This window comes from Trematomus bernacchii, unplaced genomic scaffold, assembly GCF_902827165.1.
Source record: "Trematomus bernacchii unplaced genomic scaffold, fTreBer1.1, whole genome shotgun sequence".
Classification (NCBI taxonomy): domain Eukaryota; kingdom Metazoa; phylum Chordata; class Actinopteri; order Perciformes; family Nototheniidae; genus Trematomus; species Trematomus bernacchii.
This window is the reverse complement of record NW_022987739.1, coordinates 21,641,625-21,661,596: the sequence shown is the minus strand read 5'-3', so window position 1 is coordinate 21,661,596 and position 19,972 is coordinate 21,641,625. Positions and strand designations below refer to the sequence as shown.

At 40.1% G+C, this 19,972-nt stretch overlaps 2 protein-coding genes across 2 annotated transcripts in view; one reads left to right on the top strand and one right to left on the bottom strand.

Moving 5' to 3' along the window:
- phactr1 (phosphatase and actin regulator 1) overlaps positions 1 to 10,749 on the bottom strand; it is a 37,299-nt gene extending 26,550 nt beyond the window's left edge. The window contains exon 1 of the mRNA XM_034147159.1: positions 10,547 to 10,749. Within this exon, the coding sequence (XP_034003050.1) occupies positions 10,547 to 10,658 (112 nt within the window). The 5' untranslated portion in view covers positions 10,659 to 10,749. The remainder of the gene's footprint in view (positions 1 to 10,546) is intronic.
- A 1,131-nt stretch (positions 10,750 to 11,880) lies between these two features.
- Positions 11,881 to 19,690, top strand: sirt5 (sirtuin 5). Its single transcript, XM_034147157.1, has 9 exons — positions 11,881 to 11,919; positions 12,901 to 13,015; positions 13,135 to 13,268; positions 16,137 to 16,362; positions 16,923 to 17,010; positions 17,619 to 17,672; positions 17,765 to 17,888; positions 18,200 to 18,315; positions 18,411 to 19,690. Exons 1-9 carry the CDS (start codon positions 11,917 to 11,919, stop codon positions 18,481 to 18,483), a joined length of 933 nt encoding a protein of 310 aa, XP_034003048.1. The 5' UTR covers positions 11,881 to 11,916; the 3' UTR covers positions 18,484 to 19,690.
- Positions 19,691 to 19,972: the final 282 nt, after the last annotated feature.

Sequence of the window (19,972 nt, the reverse complement as noted above, 5' to 3'; positions counted from 1 at the left end):
GAGCTGTAATTGCCACACACCCAATTAGTGACAAAAAGCCCAAGCTGAGATACCTTTAATGAGCACTTTCTGTGGTCGGTTAACTAGAAAAGCACTTTATAAATAAAGTCAATTTACAACTGTCAATGTAAATATGTAGGTAAATGGACTGTATTTATAGAGCCCCTGTATAGACTGCAACATTAAGATCTAAGGTTTAAGCTCCCAGAATGCATACTGCAGTTATTCCTTAAATGTCTCGTGAAGCGATAACTTGTTATGTACAATATGTCTTCAAATAATAATGGTCCAGTGTGAGTTTATAAGTGGCACACAAGATGATTCATTTAAATGCTGGAGCATAAATCAATGCAGTCATGACTGAGGGAATGTCAAACTTATATCCTTAGGAAATCAGCACCAGTGTTTCGAACCATCACATTATATAAAATAAAAAGGCTTACATGGCAGTATAATTAGATGAAGTTGTTTTTGTTGTACTTTGTCATATTCATTCATACCACGATAACTCTGTCTCATTTGATCCCAGCCCCTGCTTTGTTAATCTGATTTTGAAACCCTAGATTCTCCTAAAAAAGAGCAACAAGAAATAGGAGCGCAGTGGTGTCTTTTATTTTCAGTCCTCAGAAAGGCTGTTTCTTTAAGTGGGGGCACAAAGGGTTGGCAGGTTACAGCTCAATGTGCTGGTGACCACACACACACACACACACACACACACACACACACACACACACACACACACACACACACACACACACACACACACACACACACACACACACACACACACACACACACCACACACACACACACACACACACACACACACACACACACACACACACACACACACACACACACACACACACACACACACACACACACACACACACACACACACACACACACACACACACACACACACACACACACACACACACAGAAGAACAGACAGAAATACATGTGTGAATGCAAGCACTCACATGAGACCACAGGTGTGCTTGTCACATCAAAGATGTCAGCTCATCGTCACTGAGACGGCCTGTGGTGTGCACAGCTGTCACATTATTTTCTATCTGTGAGCAACTGAGCTCCTTACGTTTGTCTCACCATAAATCATCCTGTCCAACAGCATCTATCTTCTAGGCGTGTCTTTCTCATGAAGCGTCCACTTCTCAGCTTACCACAGCTGCACACAGCAAACCCTCAGAGTTTCTTATCGGAGATGGCTTGAAAGAATCAATCTCATCTGCCTGAGCAACGAGTCACATCTCCATGGTGGTTAAAGTCTGCCTGAAAACTCTTAACTCTTATACTATGAGAAGGATGTAAACAATAAATGACAGAGTTGAATATGTGTACAGTACATGGGATTGTTTTTAAGGATGGACATATTTTAGCATTTTATTAGTTATTGAGAAAATGACACAACTTCTCACTTATCCTCGTAATTACCTCAGTAAAAATGTTCCTAAAGAGTCAAGGGTTTTAATTTCAAGTCAGTCTCCAGCATGATGATCATTTAGAAAACATCATGGTGTCATTTAGAGTTAAATAGATGATGAAGGAGGGCATGTTTCAGCGCCTGCTGATTGACAATTTGCAACCCTGGTGTTACTACAACTATCAGAGTATAAGTGTTAGATAGTATTAAAACATGTAGCTATTTTCCCTGTAAGAATTCTTTGTTTTAAATGTGAAATGTTTTTCTCCACCCACACTCGCTAATATCACAGCTAGCGTGAATTGCGGATGCACACTGCTAATCAAGATGAGCTAGCTAGCGAGTTAGCATTAGTGTTAGCTGGTACCTAACCACGCTGGGCTCTCGATCCTCCCAAGCTTCACCCAAATATGTTTTTTGTTGCTGCAATAAAGAAAAACAAGATGAAGATAGCCAAATTGTCATACTCAAGGTTCCTAAACAAAATGTTACACAAATAATGGCTGACGTCAGGGGACCTGTACATCCACTTTTAGATTTGGGACTTTTGAATCAAGGTCGCCGTTATTAGAAAAACCCATTGCTTGATCGTTTTCAAAGAAACAACTACCTACCAAAGTCTTACAAGTATCCTGAAAGACCACATCACTGTTTGTTCAAAGATTCACTGTGTTACGTTTTTTTATTTGTAGAGGGTTTAAATTTGAAATTCAATCTCAAGCTCTAACTATGCTCCTCTTGTGTTAAGAGGTTTAATTCCTGGTCATTACTGTCTGTTTGATTAATGTCATAATGGACGATAACCCCCCCTCTTCTCTATATCTGATGACCATCCATTACCCCACATATCACCACCTCTTCCCATCTGCGCTTCTATCTCCATTAGTGAAAACATATGAATCATCCTCCGGCCTCTGATGATGATGCTGCTAATTTTGGCCCCCGAACTGAGACTACAGTCCTGGCAAAGATTTAGTGTTCAAAGTGAATGTGCTACTCTGCCACTGAGACGGGAGAGGTGGAGACCGGCTGTTTGGAGTCCAACAGACCCTTTTCCATTTAATCTTCATCACTCTGCTACTTTAACCTCTGTTTTCCCATTAGTTCATCTGTCCACCCACTGACTCCCTGACTCAGATGCTGGCTGGCTTCACTGCCGAACGACTTGCTTAGTCAAATCTGAAGCTCTGGGTGTTTCTGGGTGACAGAAGTTAATTGTTTTCGAGTGGATGGAAGAGTCTTAACATGATGCGGTGCTTTCTAGATGGTAAGCTCAGCTGTACAGCCAGTGGATAAACTTCACTGAAATTGACAAAATTATCATTCGATAATCATTATTATCGTCACTTCAGAAGAGGCAAATTACATAAACATCAAAACTGTATCTGCGATGTAGCTTTATTCCTAACACCTATTAATATAATGTCATCCCTTTTCACAGTTATAGAGGTCAAAGACTGATGGGAAACCAGTAGGGACAAAGAGGCCTAACATTATTTATGAATTACTTTTTTGTTGGCATTTATCCACACATTTCACAGCCATATACAACAAGACTTCCTTGTGTTTTACTCAATCAATTGACACGTTCCGGACCCAGATAAGCGGCGGAACAGTTATGGATGGATTAACCAATTAACAACTGATTAATCCATTTAGGTTCATTTGATGTGTTGCTATGATTGACACTTGCCCATTAGGACAGTGGGCTGCAGAAGCAACAGTGCTTGCTACAGGTCTGAAAGTGCTGACTGAAACCCCTTATAAAACGATTCTCACTTGTAAATTTAATGTGTATAAGGTCTCCTGACAGCCCTCGACCTTATACACACAAAATGTATATCTTGCGTTAAAGTCTAGGGCTGAAGAGTGAAAATACTTGAATGAAATCAAAGACATTTTACTACCCTTCATCCTCTGTAGTGCTTTCTTTTTATTTAAAAAAAAAGCGTGTTCCTTTGTCCAAATCAAGGGGCTACGGACAGAGGGAAAAGTGTTATTTAGGGCAATATAAATACAACTGAACAGGTTAAGTACACATTTGAAATGTGTCTTATGACAACATGAGCTACGGTCTGGTTTGTTCTCTTTTCTTTCTCCGCCTGTTTGGAGATATTTTTAGTATGAAAACAGCATCAAACACACAGCTACAGCGCTGAATGAATTATGAAGAGATGAGGAAAGACAAAACAAGTCTAGGAGTTTGAAGGCAACACAAAGTTCAATGTTTTCTCATCTTCATACCGCTTTTTTTATCTACTTTTTGCTCACTGCCATTCACTTTTCAACACCCTCCCTCCTCTTCTCCTCCCCCCCCTCGTCTCTGTGATTGGGCCCGCTGTGTGCTGACTTGATACAATGTGACAGAACAGTAGAGCCTGTAGGAGCTTGTGTGTGTGTGTGTGTGTGTGTGTGTGTGTGTGTGTGTGTGTGTGTGTGTGTGTGTGTGTGTGTGTGTGTGTGTGTGTGTGTGTGTGTGTGTGTGTGTGTACCTTCCTGCAAATGTGTGAATATGAGACTTGGCATATCACCGGGATATGACTAACCCCTCTCCTCTCCTCTCCTCTCTCTCTCTCTGTCTCCTGTATGTCGCCTTCGCCATACAGACATACTGCGTACTTAAAAGGTATAATACGTAACATTTCCGCTTTACAATGTCTAAAAACGACAAGATCCACATTATTCAATTTTGTTGGATGTGTACTTACATTATTCCAAATGTTTCAAACAATTTTCCAACCCAGAAAATATGTTATATTAATCAAGGTATCGGTGCATTTCATTTGTTGTTGTCATATTGCCTTCTATTTGCTCTAAACAAAGGGAAACACAGGATGATATGAATGGATTAGGCTTAAATAGCTACGCATGTCCTAATGATAAGCGCTAATTAAACAATGTCACACAATTATACAGAATAACAGTAATTATACAAATTCTCTTTATTTAAAACGATCACTTATTCAAGTAGATATATGATATTTCAGTATCGATCCAGCTTACTACTGTGAGTTGTACTACGACCTGTGGCACATGCCAGCCACCAAGCTAATGCGTTCAAAACACGCATTAGCGTTTAACATGCTAATAAAGTTATTTTAAAAATATATTGTTTTAAGAATGGATTAAACAGCCGGGCTAACCCTCGAGCCAAGTTGGCTAAAGTTAGCTACAGTAGCTGTACTGGTATTAGACTCATTAAATGGTAAGGTAGCATGTCAATACGTTAGCTTGTCTATGAACGCGAGTCACATCGGATAGATTTGAATCGGTAATGGTGGTTGTTCGACCATCTTTGGTTTGTTGTTTTAATCAAGAGACCCTGAGCAGCAGATACATACTTCATCTTTAAAGGGGTAAAATCATGCAAAATGCACTTTTGTACGTCTTTTATACATGAATATGTGTCCCCGGTGTTCCAGGGAACTCACCAAGTGTCAGAAAACACAACCCTCTCTATTTTCCTCCATACCCAAATCTCTAAAAAAGGGGCTGCAACGGATCTGATCAAAACTGATCCAGATTTGAACACTGTCCTGACGTCAGGACGGTGGCGCTACGGCTATTGGGCCAACTCCACCAATCAGGAGGAGACAGCCACGGCCATTGCCGTTGGAAAGCGCTGGAGACGCTGTAGTACATATGCCAGGCCTGTAGGTGGTGCTGTTCTCACTGAATCTGCCCTTGCTAAAACAGATCTAAAAAATGTCAAATTGAGCAAAATGAGGCATGGCTAAAATGCATGATCTGTTTGGTATTTTGAAAAAAAAAAAGTATAAATATGCCTTATATAGGTATGGTCCTACACTATATTATTCAAATATAGCATGATAGGTCCACTTTAAGAAAAAAAAACGAACCTACAAACTATGAGAAAACAAATCAACTGTCTTATACCTCTGCCTGCATTTGCGGTTTGGTTGTGTATTTTTCTTTTTCAGTCCTGAGGACCGCAGCTGTGGTGTCCAGGGATGAACCACAAGGAGGTCCAGTTAAAACAACCGCAGGGGGGAAACTTACGAATGAGAGCCCAGAGACTGGCTACAAAACAAGCAGGAGAAAAACACTGGCCAAAAATAAGGGATTAACAAACGAAAAAAATAACATTAGAGAATAATGCATGCACAATAACAGCAGCCGAGAAATGGAGTCTGATCTAAATGTGTGAGGATAAATCATTTGTAAAGAGAAGTAGAACATAAAGTAATCTCTGATACAGATGTACTGGCTTGTATTTGTTTTGTACAAACAGTATATACAAAAAAGAATAAAAATAATCTTTGTTGAGATAGAGATGTAAATTATGACGAGGAAGGATAGTTTATAGTTGCACAGTAAACTTCTATATCAAAAAAGACAACAGTAAATACGAAAGGATAGTAAATAAAAGGGAAAAGTCCATTTGAAAGAGTATTGTTTTATTTTGATATGTTATTTTTATTAATTTCAACTGTACTGTAGTAGTTTTATTGTTTCATAAAAAAATATGAAGGCTTGAAGAATTACAAGGTCGGGATGTGTTATCTTGATTGACAGCTGTCACAGCCAATCAACACTGAGTTGGGATACATTTAGGTATTTGGTATCTATTACTGACAAAGATGATGTAAATCTCACTCCTATTAAAAACAAGTCTTCACTTAAACCTTGCTGTTAGGACATTCCAGCAATGTTAAAGTAATGATGTCCTCTCTTCATATGCCACTGGTTGTATTACTATGTTTCTGTACACTCTCTGGCATGTGGGGGAAGAGCGCAAACGGCAAACAAATGTGCCAACAAAAAAAAGAAAAGATGAGGAAGACTGCTGGCTTACTAACGTGGCTGTAAACAATGCATGCGTATGTGGAAGGAATCGGATAAAGTGCGTTTTGGTGAGTAAGACTCAATGTAAACCCATGTGAATCCATTGACTTCATTGCCATCTGTTAGCACAAACATTGCATCATTATCCAGACGTTAAACTATTACTTCTTTCATACAAGCAGTCAATGCAGTGGACTATTAAAATATAGTGTATATTACATACTATTTCCTAGTAGGTTTGTAAAAACTTTGTGAGAGGGAAAGTGTGTACAACCAAATGATAAATAAGAACAAACTTCCTTGGAGTAGGATAAACCAGATCAATATACAGAAACTGACCAATAAAACTGAACTGTGCCAAGTGTTTTCCTTTTAACCCCCACTTATATTTACTTCTGTACTGTGACATCACACCAGCAGAGAGACTTTCCCACTGTCTTCATTGTCACTTTCTTCCCTGGATCAGGTTTTCTCTTTGGCACAATGGTTAGCTTGTCTGAGCTGAATGGATGAACCTGTGTGCCAGCGGAGGAAGAGTGAGGGAGTTTGTGTTGGGTGGCAGCGAGACAGGAAGTACTCCTCTGCATTTAAAGCTTCCTCCCTGTCTCCCTTTTTGTATTCTGCCCAGGTATTTCTACCTTCCTGCTGCTCAAGGCCTCGGCTTATGTATGCAGAAAGCAGTGTTGAAGTATGTGTATCAGAGAGAGACAAAAGAGTATCACTCAGATAGTGAGAGGTGGTGTGTTTGTGCAGCGTTCCCACCATATTCTAAGCACAACACCTCAGTGTGCCAGTCTTCATGTTGCCATCATTTAAAATCCTCCATCCTGCCACCCTCCCTAGCTTCTTCCTGCTCCTCCACCTCCTCTGTCTCTGCCTCTCATTCAGGTCTTTATTAGAGTTCTCCGTGTTTGAATGAGAGCGTGGTAATGCCTGCGTCTTGGTCTTTGTGAGAAGGGCTTGGCTCTAACTGAGCTGACCTGGGTTTACACTGCAGGAGCTGAGCGGTGCTGCCTGGGATCTGGACTGGCTTTAAACAATGGAGCGCAACAGGAATGCCAAAAGACAGCCTTTGAAATGGATCTGGTCTCATGAATTGGCATGAACTGCATACTTTCAAACCCATAGAGTATTTTCTCCCACCTTTGAGCACTACTGAGCTTTTTAGCCTTTTAGCTCTTTGTCAGTCACCCCATCTCATCAGCTTTGTTTTTAGAAGCAGGGCAGGCAGATGTTTTCAAGGACTCAAAGATCATTAATTGCCGTTATGCAACACAGTTACACAACCAAAGGTTGTTGTAGCTTAGTCCATTATGCTTCACACAAAAAACATGATGAAGAAGACCAGAAGCACACAGTAGTGCAATTCCTGAATTGCATTTTTTTAAATTGGCAAAAGTAACAATGTACACAAACTAAAAAATGTTGGTTAGTTCTCTGGGCAGATAAAATGGCCGGTTTCATTTCATTAACACATTTAACAACAGGAAGAATATCTTTATTAGAAAACAAGCTCTGACAAACTCAGTGTGCCTGCCCGGCAACAAACAGTGGACAAACAACATTAGAGACTCTCTGGGGGAGAAAGTGGAATGTCTAACAGCTAAAGAGACAGGTTCTTTTTTTAGTGGAGGACAGAGCCAGAAGGAAGGTGAGAATCAGACTCAAGTTGTGTGGTAGTAGGCAAATGTTTGCCAACAAATTAAACATTCATCTTGTATACAAATAGATTGTCGCAGCTTATCAATCTCTACCTAAATTAAAATCTCATTTGATTTGACAGTGCCTCTGATCGGACACCCCATCCATCACCATCTAAAATCCTTTTTAAGGACTGCTTTGAGAGTGATTCATATTACTGTGTTGTGAGTATGTGAGTCTGGTTAGGTTCAGTTGCAAAACCTGAGGCAGAACATTCTTTTTGGTAAGGTTAAGGGAGAATTGAGGTTGGGGTGAAAAGATGTTGACTGTAGGTACAAAACAGACAAATAAACATAGTATTTTTAAGTTAAAGATCTAAATATAGATCATATGAAATAATGTTAAAAGCAGATAAATAATAACTTTTTTATTTTTCTTACTTTCAAAGCCACTTAAGGGAAAATGTGAATACTAAATGTGGGGGGTAACAAATGCAACTTCTCGCAGTTTCTTGCAATTTCTTGCCAATAAATGCCTAGCTGTTTGTAATACAAAATATCACGTCAATTAAGGCCTAATGTACAACAAGAGCAAGTAGAAGAGTGATTATTTTTCACTCATGGCAAATAAACAAACTGGAGTAAAATGATCTCATGATGGTTCAGCACTGAAAGTGGCCGAAGAAGGTCGAGCTCAAGGGAGCTGCCAAAACCCTGGTGATAAACTCTTGTTTACTAAATCCAAGACTCATATGCAAACAGCCTCCCACACACACGTACACCAGGCAAGCATGCATCTTAACACCAGCACACACATGCACACTGAAGATGGCATGGATATGTGTCACATATAAATGGTGACACGCGTCTAAGAAAAGTGTGGGCTGGATTTATGCAAAACAACAGCAGCCAAACACACACACATAAAGTCAAGGGGAATCAAGGGAGTGGGCGGGCAGATGGCTGAAGGAAAAATGCAAGATTAGACCAAAATATTTTTTTGGGGGGGAAAGGCCAAAAGCAATGAAATAGAAGGTTTGACTACAAATATCCCTCTCTTAGCAAAGCTGGCAGAGCCCACTGCATTCTGCATGATGCCACATCAGCGTTGAGCAACCTGCCTCTGTTTTCAGCTAGTAGCCAGGAGCAGCACTGTGAGCAAGACACAGCAGAGTCCCCCCTCCCCCACCCACCCACCACCTCCTTCAGATTCAAGCCATGCCTGACACAAAGCTCCAAGAAAGAATAATGTTACTCAAATCAGGCAGGCTCTGATACTCTGCTAAGAGAAGGAGCTGCATTTAAAGGTAACAAAATGGAGAGGGAGAATTCTGAAGGCCAAGGAGAGGGCAACTGAGAGAGATTATAAGTAGGTGGGTCTGTACCATGAGTCATACAGGTCTAAGCCGGCAAAAAGAAAAAAAGGAGGAAGCATGTGAGCAAATTCCTGAGCTCATTAGAATCTATATTAGGCGATTTGTTCTCATACACTTCTCAAATGTGCAGGCAAAAACAAGAGTAGCTTTAAATAAAATCTGAATATTGCACACATTAACCTACAATGTAGTGCTAAAAACAGAGTAGATAAAAACATTTTTTTTAACATTTGTGGGATTTTAAGTAAAGCAAAAGAGCAGCCAGGAAGGGTAATTCTCTACAGTTGCCATCAGTCGGATATGGGAAATGTATACTCGAGTCTAGCCTAGCCAGCCAGGCTACCATGTGACTGGGATTTGTCACATCGGCCAATTCTGGGGGAGGGTCGACCACAATCCAAATGCAGTAGCTCATTAAAAAAAAAAGAGAAACCTCACTGATATATGTAACATGGATGATCAGTAATAGAGGAATGCCGATTCCATGCAGATCCTCCGGGCTCTGTGCGCGTGTTCTGCTCGGTGGCATTTTCAGCACCGAGGGGCAGTGGACAGCTCCGCACTGATGCGATATTAAAGAAACCTCCCTCAGGGACGAGGAGGTATTGTCATAGCAGGATCATCTTATTATACACATAACAAAAGGAACACAATGTAATGAATAGATCTAGCAGTAAATCCATTCCAATCATCCAATGCTTCGTGACAGCGTACCATTGTGACCATGGCAACAAAGGAAACAATAACTTATCTGACCGTGTTTGCGTGCACACAAACTGGGATTGTATAAGGCCACCACATTTGGCAAGGATTTTCGCATGCCATTCCTAACCCCTTTTCCAAAATGCAATACCATCAACAACTGCATTTTAAATGAGTAGCCAGAGGCGGCCAAGTTCGCATGCATTTCACTGCAGCCGACGATCAAGGCGGAGTCTGGTTGGAGTAATAGCCATCAATAGTCCAATAAAGGGTTAATTAGCTTTCACATAGCCTACCTAACACACATGCATAATGAAAGCCAGCCTATGTGGGAAATTCTTCACGGCTAATCTCCCAGTGCTTGAGTCACAGTGGGGTTACCATCAACCCAGGTACAGCTAAGCACCATGGGTACACGGTCAGAGCTGCACAATGAAAGCCCAAAGTCATGCTGCTGCTGCGTGGGAACTGTCACTACACTCGATGAAGCAATTTCTCACACCGAGTCCCTACATTATGCCCCCCTGCTAGTGCTAACACACCCAGACAAGGAGAGAACAGCATCCGTGGCTGCCTACCTGTCTCCAGGTGCAGAGAGATCCTCGCCTCGTTGATGTAAGGCGTGTCACTCTTGGAGCGGACCCTCCGGATCGGTCTGCGGTCTACCTCCTCCTCCGGGGCCGCTGCCATGTTCGGCCAGCCGGGCAGCGTCCACTGGCGACCGGCGGGACTGCGAGAGAGACGGCGCCGCAGCAGCAGCCACTCGTGCACCCGACCGGGTAGACGGTGTGGGAGGGGGGCGGGCTGTTGTGTGGGTGAGGAGGGAGGGGGAGAAGGGGAGAGAGAGAGGTGGTAGGATGGATGAGCATCTTTCTCTTTTATTTTCCTCTAGGTCTAGGAGGACATGCTCCACCTGATCAAGTTCCAAATAAGAGCACATGTCCTATAAAAAAAACACATTCACAAAAATCAATGTAAACACTTTAACTTTGTATGTTACATATGTGTATTCTATTTTTTATTGGACTTTTTTTACTTTAACTTCTTATGTTTGTATACTTCTTATGTTTGTATACTTTTTATTTAATTTATTATTGGATATGTTTTACATTGACTTTTTATGTTTATATGAATATAATGATTCTATTTTATTTCATTGCACATTATTACTCGAACTTCATGTATATACATATTTGAATTCTTATTTGTTTCATTCTAAACAGGAGCAACTGTCACAAAACCCAATTTCCCCCAGGATAATGAAGGTGTTTAAAACAAAATGTAAACTCTTCTGTGTGTCTCATAGGAGATATGACGTTATTATACAATTCATTAATACAAGTAAATTACAGAAATGTAAGGAATATGAATGTTTGATTAAAATGGCAATAATGAAGCAAAACAATTTCAGCTTCTTGAATGTTTGGATGTGTTTATTGTCTCTGTTCTATATTATTGCCTCAATAATACCTTTAGGTTTTAGCAATTGTATGTCAATTATGAGTCTGGGAACTTGGAATAGCATTGTATCATTATTATTTGACAGAATAATTGACTGATTCATTAAACAAAATATTCAGATAAATGTATAACAATGATTAGCCAACTTAAATATATATAAGCCAAGCCTTACCAGCTACAATATTAAAGTTATAATCAAAACAACGATATAATAAACAACAATGGGCCAGTGTTTTTATTTTCCCCTTAACTTTAAACTTTCGAACATTTCAATGCATGACTGTTCAGCTTCAAAACATAAAAGGCATAGGCCTACAGTTAAGTTCTACTGTGGTACAAATGCTCCCTCTGCTGGTCATTTCCTGTCGAGGTGGGTTGTTATTTACCTCGCTGTCCCTTCTCATGGGCTCGTTCCCTCATAGCCAAACTAATCCAATAGCTTCAGCTGCTGACAAAACACCGACTGAGTTCCTGCTTCCTCCAGCTGATGGTTCTGGCTTCAGGTAGCTAGTTAGTTAGCAACCTACAGATCTAACAGGATGTTGCACAACTTGTTCAGGGAAATATAAAACCATGTGCACGCCACTTTGTCTTCACAGCGTATTGTCAAGCTTGGGAAGCTTTTGCTGTTTCCTTGGATACTACTGCTAGCCCGTTAGCCTGCTAGCTAACTACCATTTGACATGCTGACAGGCTGTTAGCTTAGCTAGCATAACTTAATGCCAGCTAATAACAGACTTAGGAGGGTCCATGCTTATAGTGCATGACTGCTTTCGTATAGTATTGCGACATGTAGTAGGCTACACGTATTGTCATAATACAATTAAGTAGCAGGCTAGCTGTATATGCTTGTTCATGATACCCTTTTAGCCCTATAAACGCCAAATTGACCTTCATGAGTGCATAACTCATCTCACTGTAAACTAGCCACTGGTCGTTTGTACATTTGAGTTGGCAGACGTAAGCAAATGTTTAGTCAAAGATAAAACTAGCCAAACTCTGAAGAAACCCTTCATGTGGCCAGTTGATGAAACTTACATTAGTTTTAAATGCATTTCAAGCTTGACCCCTAATCGATCTGTTGTTTTGTCTGTCTGACTTTTGTTTTGTTATGTTATGTTTGTTTTTGCTATATTACTTGTAAAGCGACCTTGGGTCCCTTGAAAGGCGCTATATAAATGCAAGCTATTATTATTATTATTATTATTGACCGAATTATCCTCTATTAAGTTGGAACAGCAGCTGCACAACAAACATGTTGTTTACGGTAGTCACAATTTGTGTTAATCCAAACAAACATGGAAGCCGGAAGTGACATATCTGATATAGCCCATTGCTCGTTTGTCAACGTTTGCTAAATTTGAAAGGATTTGAAGTATAAAGCGTTTATTGCAAAAGTTTACATTTTGATAACATAATATGATCGAGGCTCAATTGCTATTGTGAATATTGTCATCCTTGTCTTTCTTAGAAGCCAAACCGAATGATTGTGCTCCAGCTCACCTGCAGAGGTTTGATAAACTCTCAACTGCATGGCCACCTGAAAATACCCAGGGCCATGCAAAACATGGCCAGACCCAGTTCAGGTAGTCTTTATTAACATTCTTATCCTGATGTGTTATTTATATAGTCATCCACAAATCCATGTAACAGTAGTTTAGTGCGTTTTGCATTTATATTATATTTCTGTGCTTGTTTTGTGCAGACCTGGCAGCTTTCAGGAAGACTTTCTCCAATGCCAAGAATATAGCCATCCTCACCGGAGCAGGGGTGAGTGCAGAGAGCGGAGTCCCCACCTTCAGAGGAGCTGGAGGCTACTGGAGAAAATGGGAAGCACAGGTATGCAAGTATACTATTAAGTTATAGGTGTTTCTGCTATTTAGCCCTCCCTTATTGATATAAACTGGGATGACACACCTAACGTCATAATGCAAATCATTATGTCAGCAAGTTGAAACTCTTTTTCATCCAAAACTGAAAACTATTATCTTCATTAAGGGGTGATTCAATGCAGGACTCTTGTATTAGACTACATTAGTTTTAGCTACTGTAAGTGTGCATATTAATTTGCAAACGAGCATACTGTACAACTGTTATTTAGTGGGAATGCTGATACAGCATTCCAACTGTTATGCTACGGACAAACGAGTTATTATTATTCCATCCAATTATTTTGTCCGTCTTCTCCTCCCACATTCAACATCGCAGAAACTCCGTTCAAACATCAAAACGTTCAGCTCGGTTGGGAATCGACTGCTATTACTTTTATCATTCATAACTTTCATAATTCCAGAGATACATCCCATAATTAATCACATTTTTAACATTGAAGTCAATGGAGATATTCTTCAGACTTCAACAAATCTTCATGCGACTTCAACTGCTAACTGTTCATTCATACTTTCACTCAGAAACCTCATTCCAACTTTAAAATGTTACACATCTTTCTGACATTATTCGTGTAACACAACTTTTAAATCTGATTCTTACTTTTAGAGATATTAAACATTGTTCAGACCTTGTTAAAGAGGTTTTCTTCAGATTTTAACATGAACTAGAGTGCGTGATGTCACAGCTAGAGGGTAAGAAATCTTGAAATGTGCCTTCATTTTTTTTTTTAAAACTGCCATAATCCCAAACCCTACATTCTTGAGACATAATTTTTCATGACAAACGTAGGAAAACATCTCGTAGCTTGAAGAATTACAAATAATTAAGCAAAAATAATTAAACAAAATGCCTCTTGAGGGCATGAAGTGACAAAAACGTTCAACATGTCTCCATTAAAGCCCATTGTAATTTCAGGCAGATATTTCCTCACAGCAGCAGCCGCACACATTTAGTTAAACTGCCAAAAAGGCCACATTATTAACCCGAAAGTACACAAAAATTACACTTCAGATACTCAACTTCCTTGACATGCTTCACGTTTTGAAATTTCACAGATATCTGTTATCGTTCTTCCACAAAACGTTCACATGTAAAAGGTTCATCTCTCATTCAGAACAATGCAAACCTTTGATCTCTTCATAGCTCGTTAGCTCAACTATAAACACCTGTGTCATGGAACACGATGATGTCATAACACACAGGTGTTCGTGTTTGAGCTAACGACGTGGTCACTGGAGTTTAACAGACTGTATGAGCCTATTCTTTTCTGTCTGATGGAGACTTCATACTGACTTCAACATGTTCCACCTATTTTATACATTATTGGTGACACACAGCTGTCGTCGTTAGCTCAAATATAAACACCTGTGTCATGGAACACGATGATGTCACATTGACAGGTTTGGTAACGATGCAGCCATCAACGCATCTAAGCGTATTATGGGGTGTCACCGACAGACCACTCGCCCTGAAACACAATGTCGCTGTAAGTCCAATGGACACGGTCCAATCGTCCCCCAATCTTCACTTGTATATCACCGGTCCATGCCTCAACAGCTCGACGCCAAATCTGAGATCTCACCATATGCTGTTTCCATGGAAACGCATCCCTCGCCATAAAAGACGATGTCGCTATAACTCCTATGAAAATGTTCAAAATGTGCTCAAACTTCACATGTGTGCTAACAGTCCAGCCGTAAAGACATCTACGGGACATGCCGTTGCCATGGCAACACAATGCCCGCCATGAAACACGGTTTTCTCATAACTTCAGTGAAAATGCTCCAAATGGCCCAAAACTTCACAGGTTTGGTAACGATGCAGCCATCAACGCATCTAAGCGTATTATGGGGTGTCATCAAATGCCGTTGCCATGGCGACAGACCACTCGCCATGAAACACGGTTTTCTCATAACTTCAGTGAAAATGCTCCAAATGGCCCAAAACTTCACAGGTTTGGTAACGATGCAGCCATCAACGCATCTAAGCGTATTATGGGGTGTCATCAAATGCCGTTGCCATGGCGACAGACCACTCGCCATGAAACACAATGTCGCTGTAAGTCCAATGGACACGGTACAATCGTCCCCCAATCTTCACTTGTATATCACCGGTCCATGCCTCAACAACTCTACGCCAAATCTGAGATCTCACCATATGCCGTTTCTATGGAAACGCATACCTCGCCATAAAAGACGATGTCGCTATAACTCCTATGAAAATGTTCAAAAAGTGCTCAAACTTCACATGTGTGCTAACAGTCCAGCCGTGAAGACATCTACGGGACATGCCGTTGCCATGGCAACACAATGCCCGCCATGAAACACGGTTTTCTCATAACTTCAGTGAAAATGCTCCAAATGGCCCAAAACTTCACAGGTTTGGTAACGATGCTGTATTATGGGATGTCATAAAATGCCGTTGGCATGGCGACAGATCATTCACCATCAAGTTAGTTCAAAAGTTTGCAGTTCAAATATTCTGCTGCTTTTCCAAGCTTTTTTACTTTCTTTTCTTCTCTCATCACACATTCAAGCCCCCAGTGTTCATGTATCATTTCAATCTAAATTATTCACTTTCTTCTTACACATTACATTTCAGCATAGCAATTCAGCGTCAGCTTTTCAGCATAAAGCATTCCCACTAGCAATTTCTTCAGGAATTGCATTCTCTAGTTTAGCATTAATGTTCAACAAGCAAAAACAATTTAAAGTACTTTTGGTGGGAATATTTTTTCCCAGGGACGATCGATCAGCACACATTTTTTGTCAGTACTATCAAACCTTTATTAACATTCAGTTTATTCTTATGTTTAAGCAACTTGCCACTCCAGAGGCCTTCTCCAGGAACCCCTCCCGTGTTTGGGAGTTTTACCATTACCGCCGTGAGGTCATGCTGACAAAAGATCCCAACCCCGCCCACCTGGCCATCACAGAGTGTGAGGAGCGACTGATCAAACAGGGACGCAACGTTACAGTCATCACTCAAAATATTGACGAGCTCCACCGCCGTGCCGGATCCAAAAACATCCTGGAGCTCCACGGCAAGTAGAAAACCCTCAAGACACCGAATGCCAGCATGGATTCAATACGATAATCTATGCTAACTGCGTAACTTAAAATGTATGTATTTTTTACTGCAAACATTTTCTGGTTTCAGCTTCTACGTTTTGAGGATGTTTTGCTTTTCCTGTCTGACAGACGAAACAGGACATTTGATCCCCTCGAATGTTGGCAAATGTTCATGTATTTACTGTAATCTGACATTGTATTGGCTAATTAACAAATTAAGAGAATAATTATTTGTCCTTCCATCTGTTCACTTGATTTTTCTCAAAAATAGTATATCCGGTTATTATTTTAAAAAAGGACATAATGTTTACGAGTCCATAAAATGTCAACAAATTAGGGAAAAAAACATAGTTTAGGTTTTAAAGATGAATAGACTAGGGAAGCTGGACTCACAAATATGTGGCATTTGTAGTTGACATATTAGTAAAAACTATTAATTAAAAACATGTGTTTGGTAATTTGCTGTCTTTTGAGTAATCCATTGACAATTTGTTTCGGCGTTGATCTGTTGTCTCTTGTTTTGTTAACCCAGGAAGTCTGTTTAAAACACGCTGTATGAGCTGCGGTCATGAAGCTGCCAATTACCATAGCCCCATCTGTGGCGCTCTGAAGGGCAAAGGGTAAGAGCTTTATCTCGTGTTGTTTGGATCATTGGATTGTTTTCCTCAACAATATGAAAAATGTGTTAGAGATATTGATCATAATCATTTGAGCACTAAATGCCAGAGGGAAAAAAAGGCCCATTTCAGCCTGTCAGATGTCAGCAGCTAAATAACACCTGATGAGGCGTTGAAAGGGAAATCTGTGAACGCAATGAAATGTCACTTGTCACTTATCTGACATTTAAAATGGATGTTTTTTAAAAGCTGAAATGTTCGACCAATCAATTTAGTCTTTTTTGTGGATACAATGACGCAGTCCTGGGATACAATTCAACATAATTATCATAGCAGATAATGTTAAAACTGATATGTATATTTTGGATCATATAAGCGATGAATATGTAATAAATGTAAGTAATAACATTTTCAGGCTATACTTATAGTGTTTTTTATGATACCTTCCGATATTTTTGTTGTTATTGTGTCAATAACTAAGGGAAAACATTTGAAAAGACAGCCGTCGTACTAGCAATGCTCTCATTATAAAGAAACATGCTTTGCCTGGAAGAATTTTAAGGTGTATTTTGATGTAATCACCCTTTCTTTCTACCAATCGGCCTCCTCAGAGCACCAGACCCCGACACAGAGGACGCTCAGATCCCTGTTCAGCAGCTGCCCAGGTAAGAGACACACTCACTTTTTTTTTTTTTTCTCATGCTGTGCTCTTTTCAAATGAGGTTATTTGTCTTGACAAAGTGTGTGTGTGTTTCAGGTGTGAGCAGAAAGGTTGTCACGGTCTCCTGAGACCAGCTGTGGTTTGGTTTGGAGAGACTCTGGACTCAGACATCCTCTCCCGCGCAGAGGAAGTGTTGGACAGCTGTGACCTCTGCCTTGTGGTGTGTGTGTGTGAGTGTGAGTGAGTGAGAGTGAGAGAGAGAGAGTGAGAGTGAGAGTGAGAGAGTGAGAGTGAGAGAGAGAGAGAGAGAAAAAGAGAAAGAAAGAAAGAAAGAAAATAAATCACATTAGTGATTTTGGCAGGACATACTCCTGCCAAAATCACTAATGTAATTATTAAAGGTTTTATATATGTCATAAAAATGCTTTGAAAACATGACTGGTTGTTCCGAAAAAAAGCTGAGTCCTTAAAAAAAAAAAGCAGGAGTTATTCACTTTCTTGATACTTTTTCAATCAAATCTGCCCCTGCAGGTTGGCACTTCATCCGTTGTGTATCCAGCCGCCATGTTTGCTCCTCAGGTGGCAGCCAGAGGTGTCCCTGTGGCCGAATTCAACATGGAGGACACGCCGGCCACCATGCGCTTCAAGTGTGTTTCATTTACTGTCACCAACTCAGACACTCACATAATTAATGATCACTGATTTAATTCACAGCAAGTTTCTTTTTCTCTGTCTGTTTAAGGTTCCATTTCCACGGCCCCTGTGGGACCACGTTGCCCCCCGCGCTGGAACGCCACGAGACTGAACCAAAATGAGTCCCGGACATCAGCTGCACACAGACCAGACTGTCTAACACTGGAGGACTTTATTGGTACCAACAATAATAATATAATGTGAGGAGACGGGGTTCATGAAAAATAGCAACAAGTTCAAAGACAAAGATTTGTTTAGGCTGATAAATTGATAGAATATACAATAAAGAGTAAGTGGGCTATATTGTAAACAGTTACACATAAAGTGGTCGATTGTAACACAACTACATTTCACATGATGTTACTTTTTGCTTTTACTTCACTACATTTTGTGGGCAGAAGTGACACTACATTTATTTTATAGTTTTAAATACTAGTTACTTTGCAGATTCAGTTAATTCATACAAAATATAAATCAACTTATAAATGATGATGAATTATTGTAGGTTAAGCTACCCAGCAGTATATGAAGTAATTCACATAAACCCCATCTTAACCAAGTTCAACATTAAAGTGATAAACACATTAAATCATCAATATTTATAATATCATTATTTAATATTATATTCCGAAATGGGCCATATTGCATAATGATTACTTTTACTCCTGTATCATTGCTTATTTCCCTTAAGTAAAAATGTTTTGGAAAGATTAAACTGATTGGAGGGCATGTTTTCCAGCATTGAATTTTCAATAATGTAGCAAATTATGCTAAAATGCTGAATTCCACTAGTGGTTTGTGCTGACTTGTGCAGAATTTGGTTTGAGAGTTATAATTGTGAAACTTGACTCCTAGCATAATGATTAACTGTGCTGTTTATAAAAGAACATGTTAAAGAGTGACATTAATAGATAGCAAAAGCTATGGATTAAATGTGAACACTTGTTGGACAACTGTATCAATCCTTTTTCATTGAATGACTACTGCATATCAGACTGTAGGGGGCAGTGTTTAGCTTCTGCTTTGAACGCCATTACACCTACAGTTAGGAGGAAAAAAAAGAATATTTCTGAAGGATCTGTGGGCTCTGCCAGATATGTGGTGTGTGTGTGAGTGTGTATTAATTCAGTGTTGTCTGAATTGATGGACCGTGGTGAAAACTGTATGATGCCTTCCAGTGGGCGTGAGTAAGCTCCAGTAAAACCAGGGAGACCAGTGACTGTGCACTCCCTGAGTCATGAGGAGACGATTTGTCGCATGTATGTTGAGGTTTGGAGTTGATTCAAACCACATATGCATATGAAATGAATAAATATGCAGTCTTGAAAACTGAGGAGTGTCTCTGCAGATCTTCCTCTGAATCTGCATGTCTGAATCACAAAGGATCAGAGTTTAACACTGCAGTGTGGTGGTGATGGCAGAAGTGTAGGAGTGTTTATTAATGTTAAGTCCTCTTTATGTTCTCTGTTCTAGGCGTTGTTCTGCTTGCTGAAGATGGGATGGTGCATTATGGGACTTTAATGTATTGCAGTGATTCCCAACCAGTGGTACTCTGTGGTTACCCTGAGCTGATTACATGGACAGCTTGTGGAGAAGCTAAGCTAATTTAAA

Coding starts and splice junctions, on each gene's coding strand:
- sirt5 (XM_034147157.1), top strand. Junction 16,363..16,922: donor AAACATCCTGGAGCTCCACG/GCAAGTAGAAAA, acceptor TTGTTAACCCAG/GAAGTCTGTTTAAAACACGC. Junction 17,673..17,764: donor CCTGTTCAGCAGCTGCCCAG/GTAAGAGACACA, acceptor TGTGTGTTTCAG/GTGTGAGCAGAAAGGTTGTC.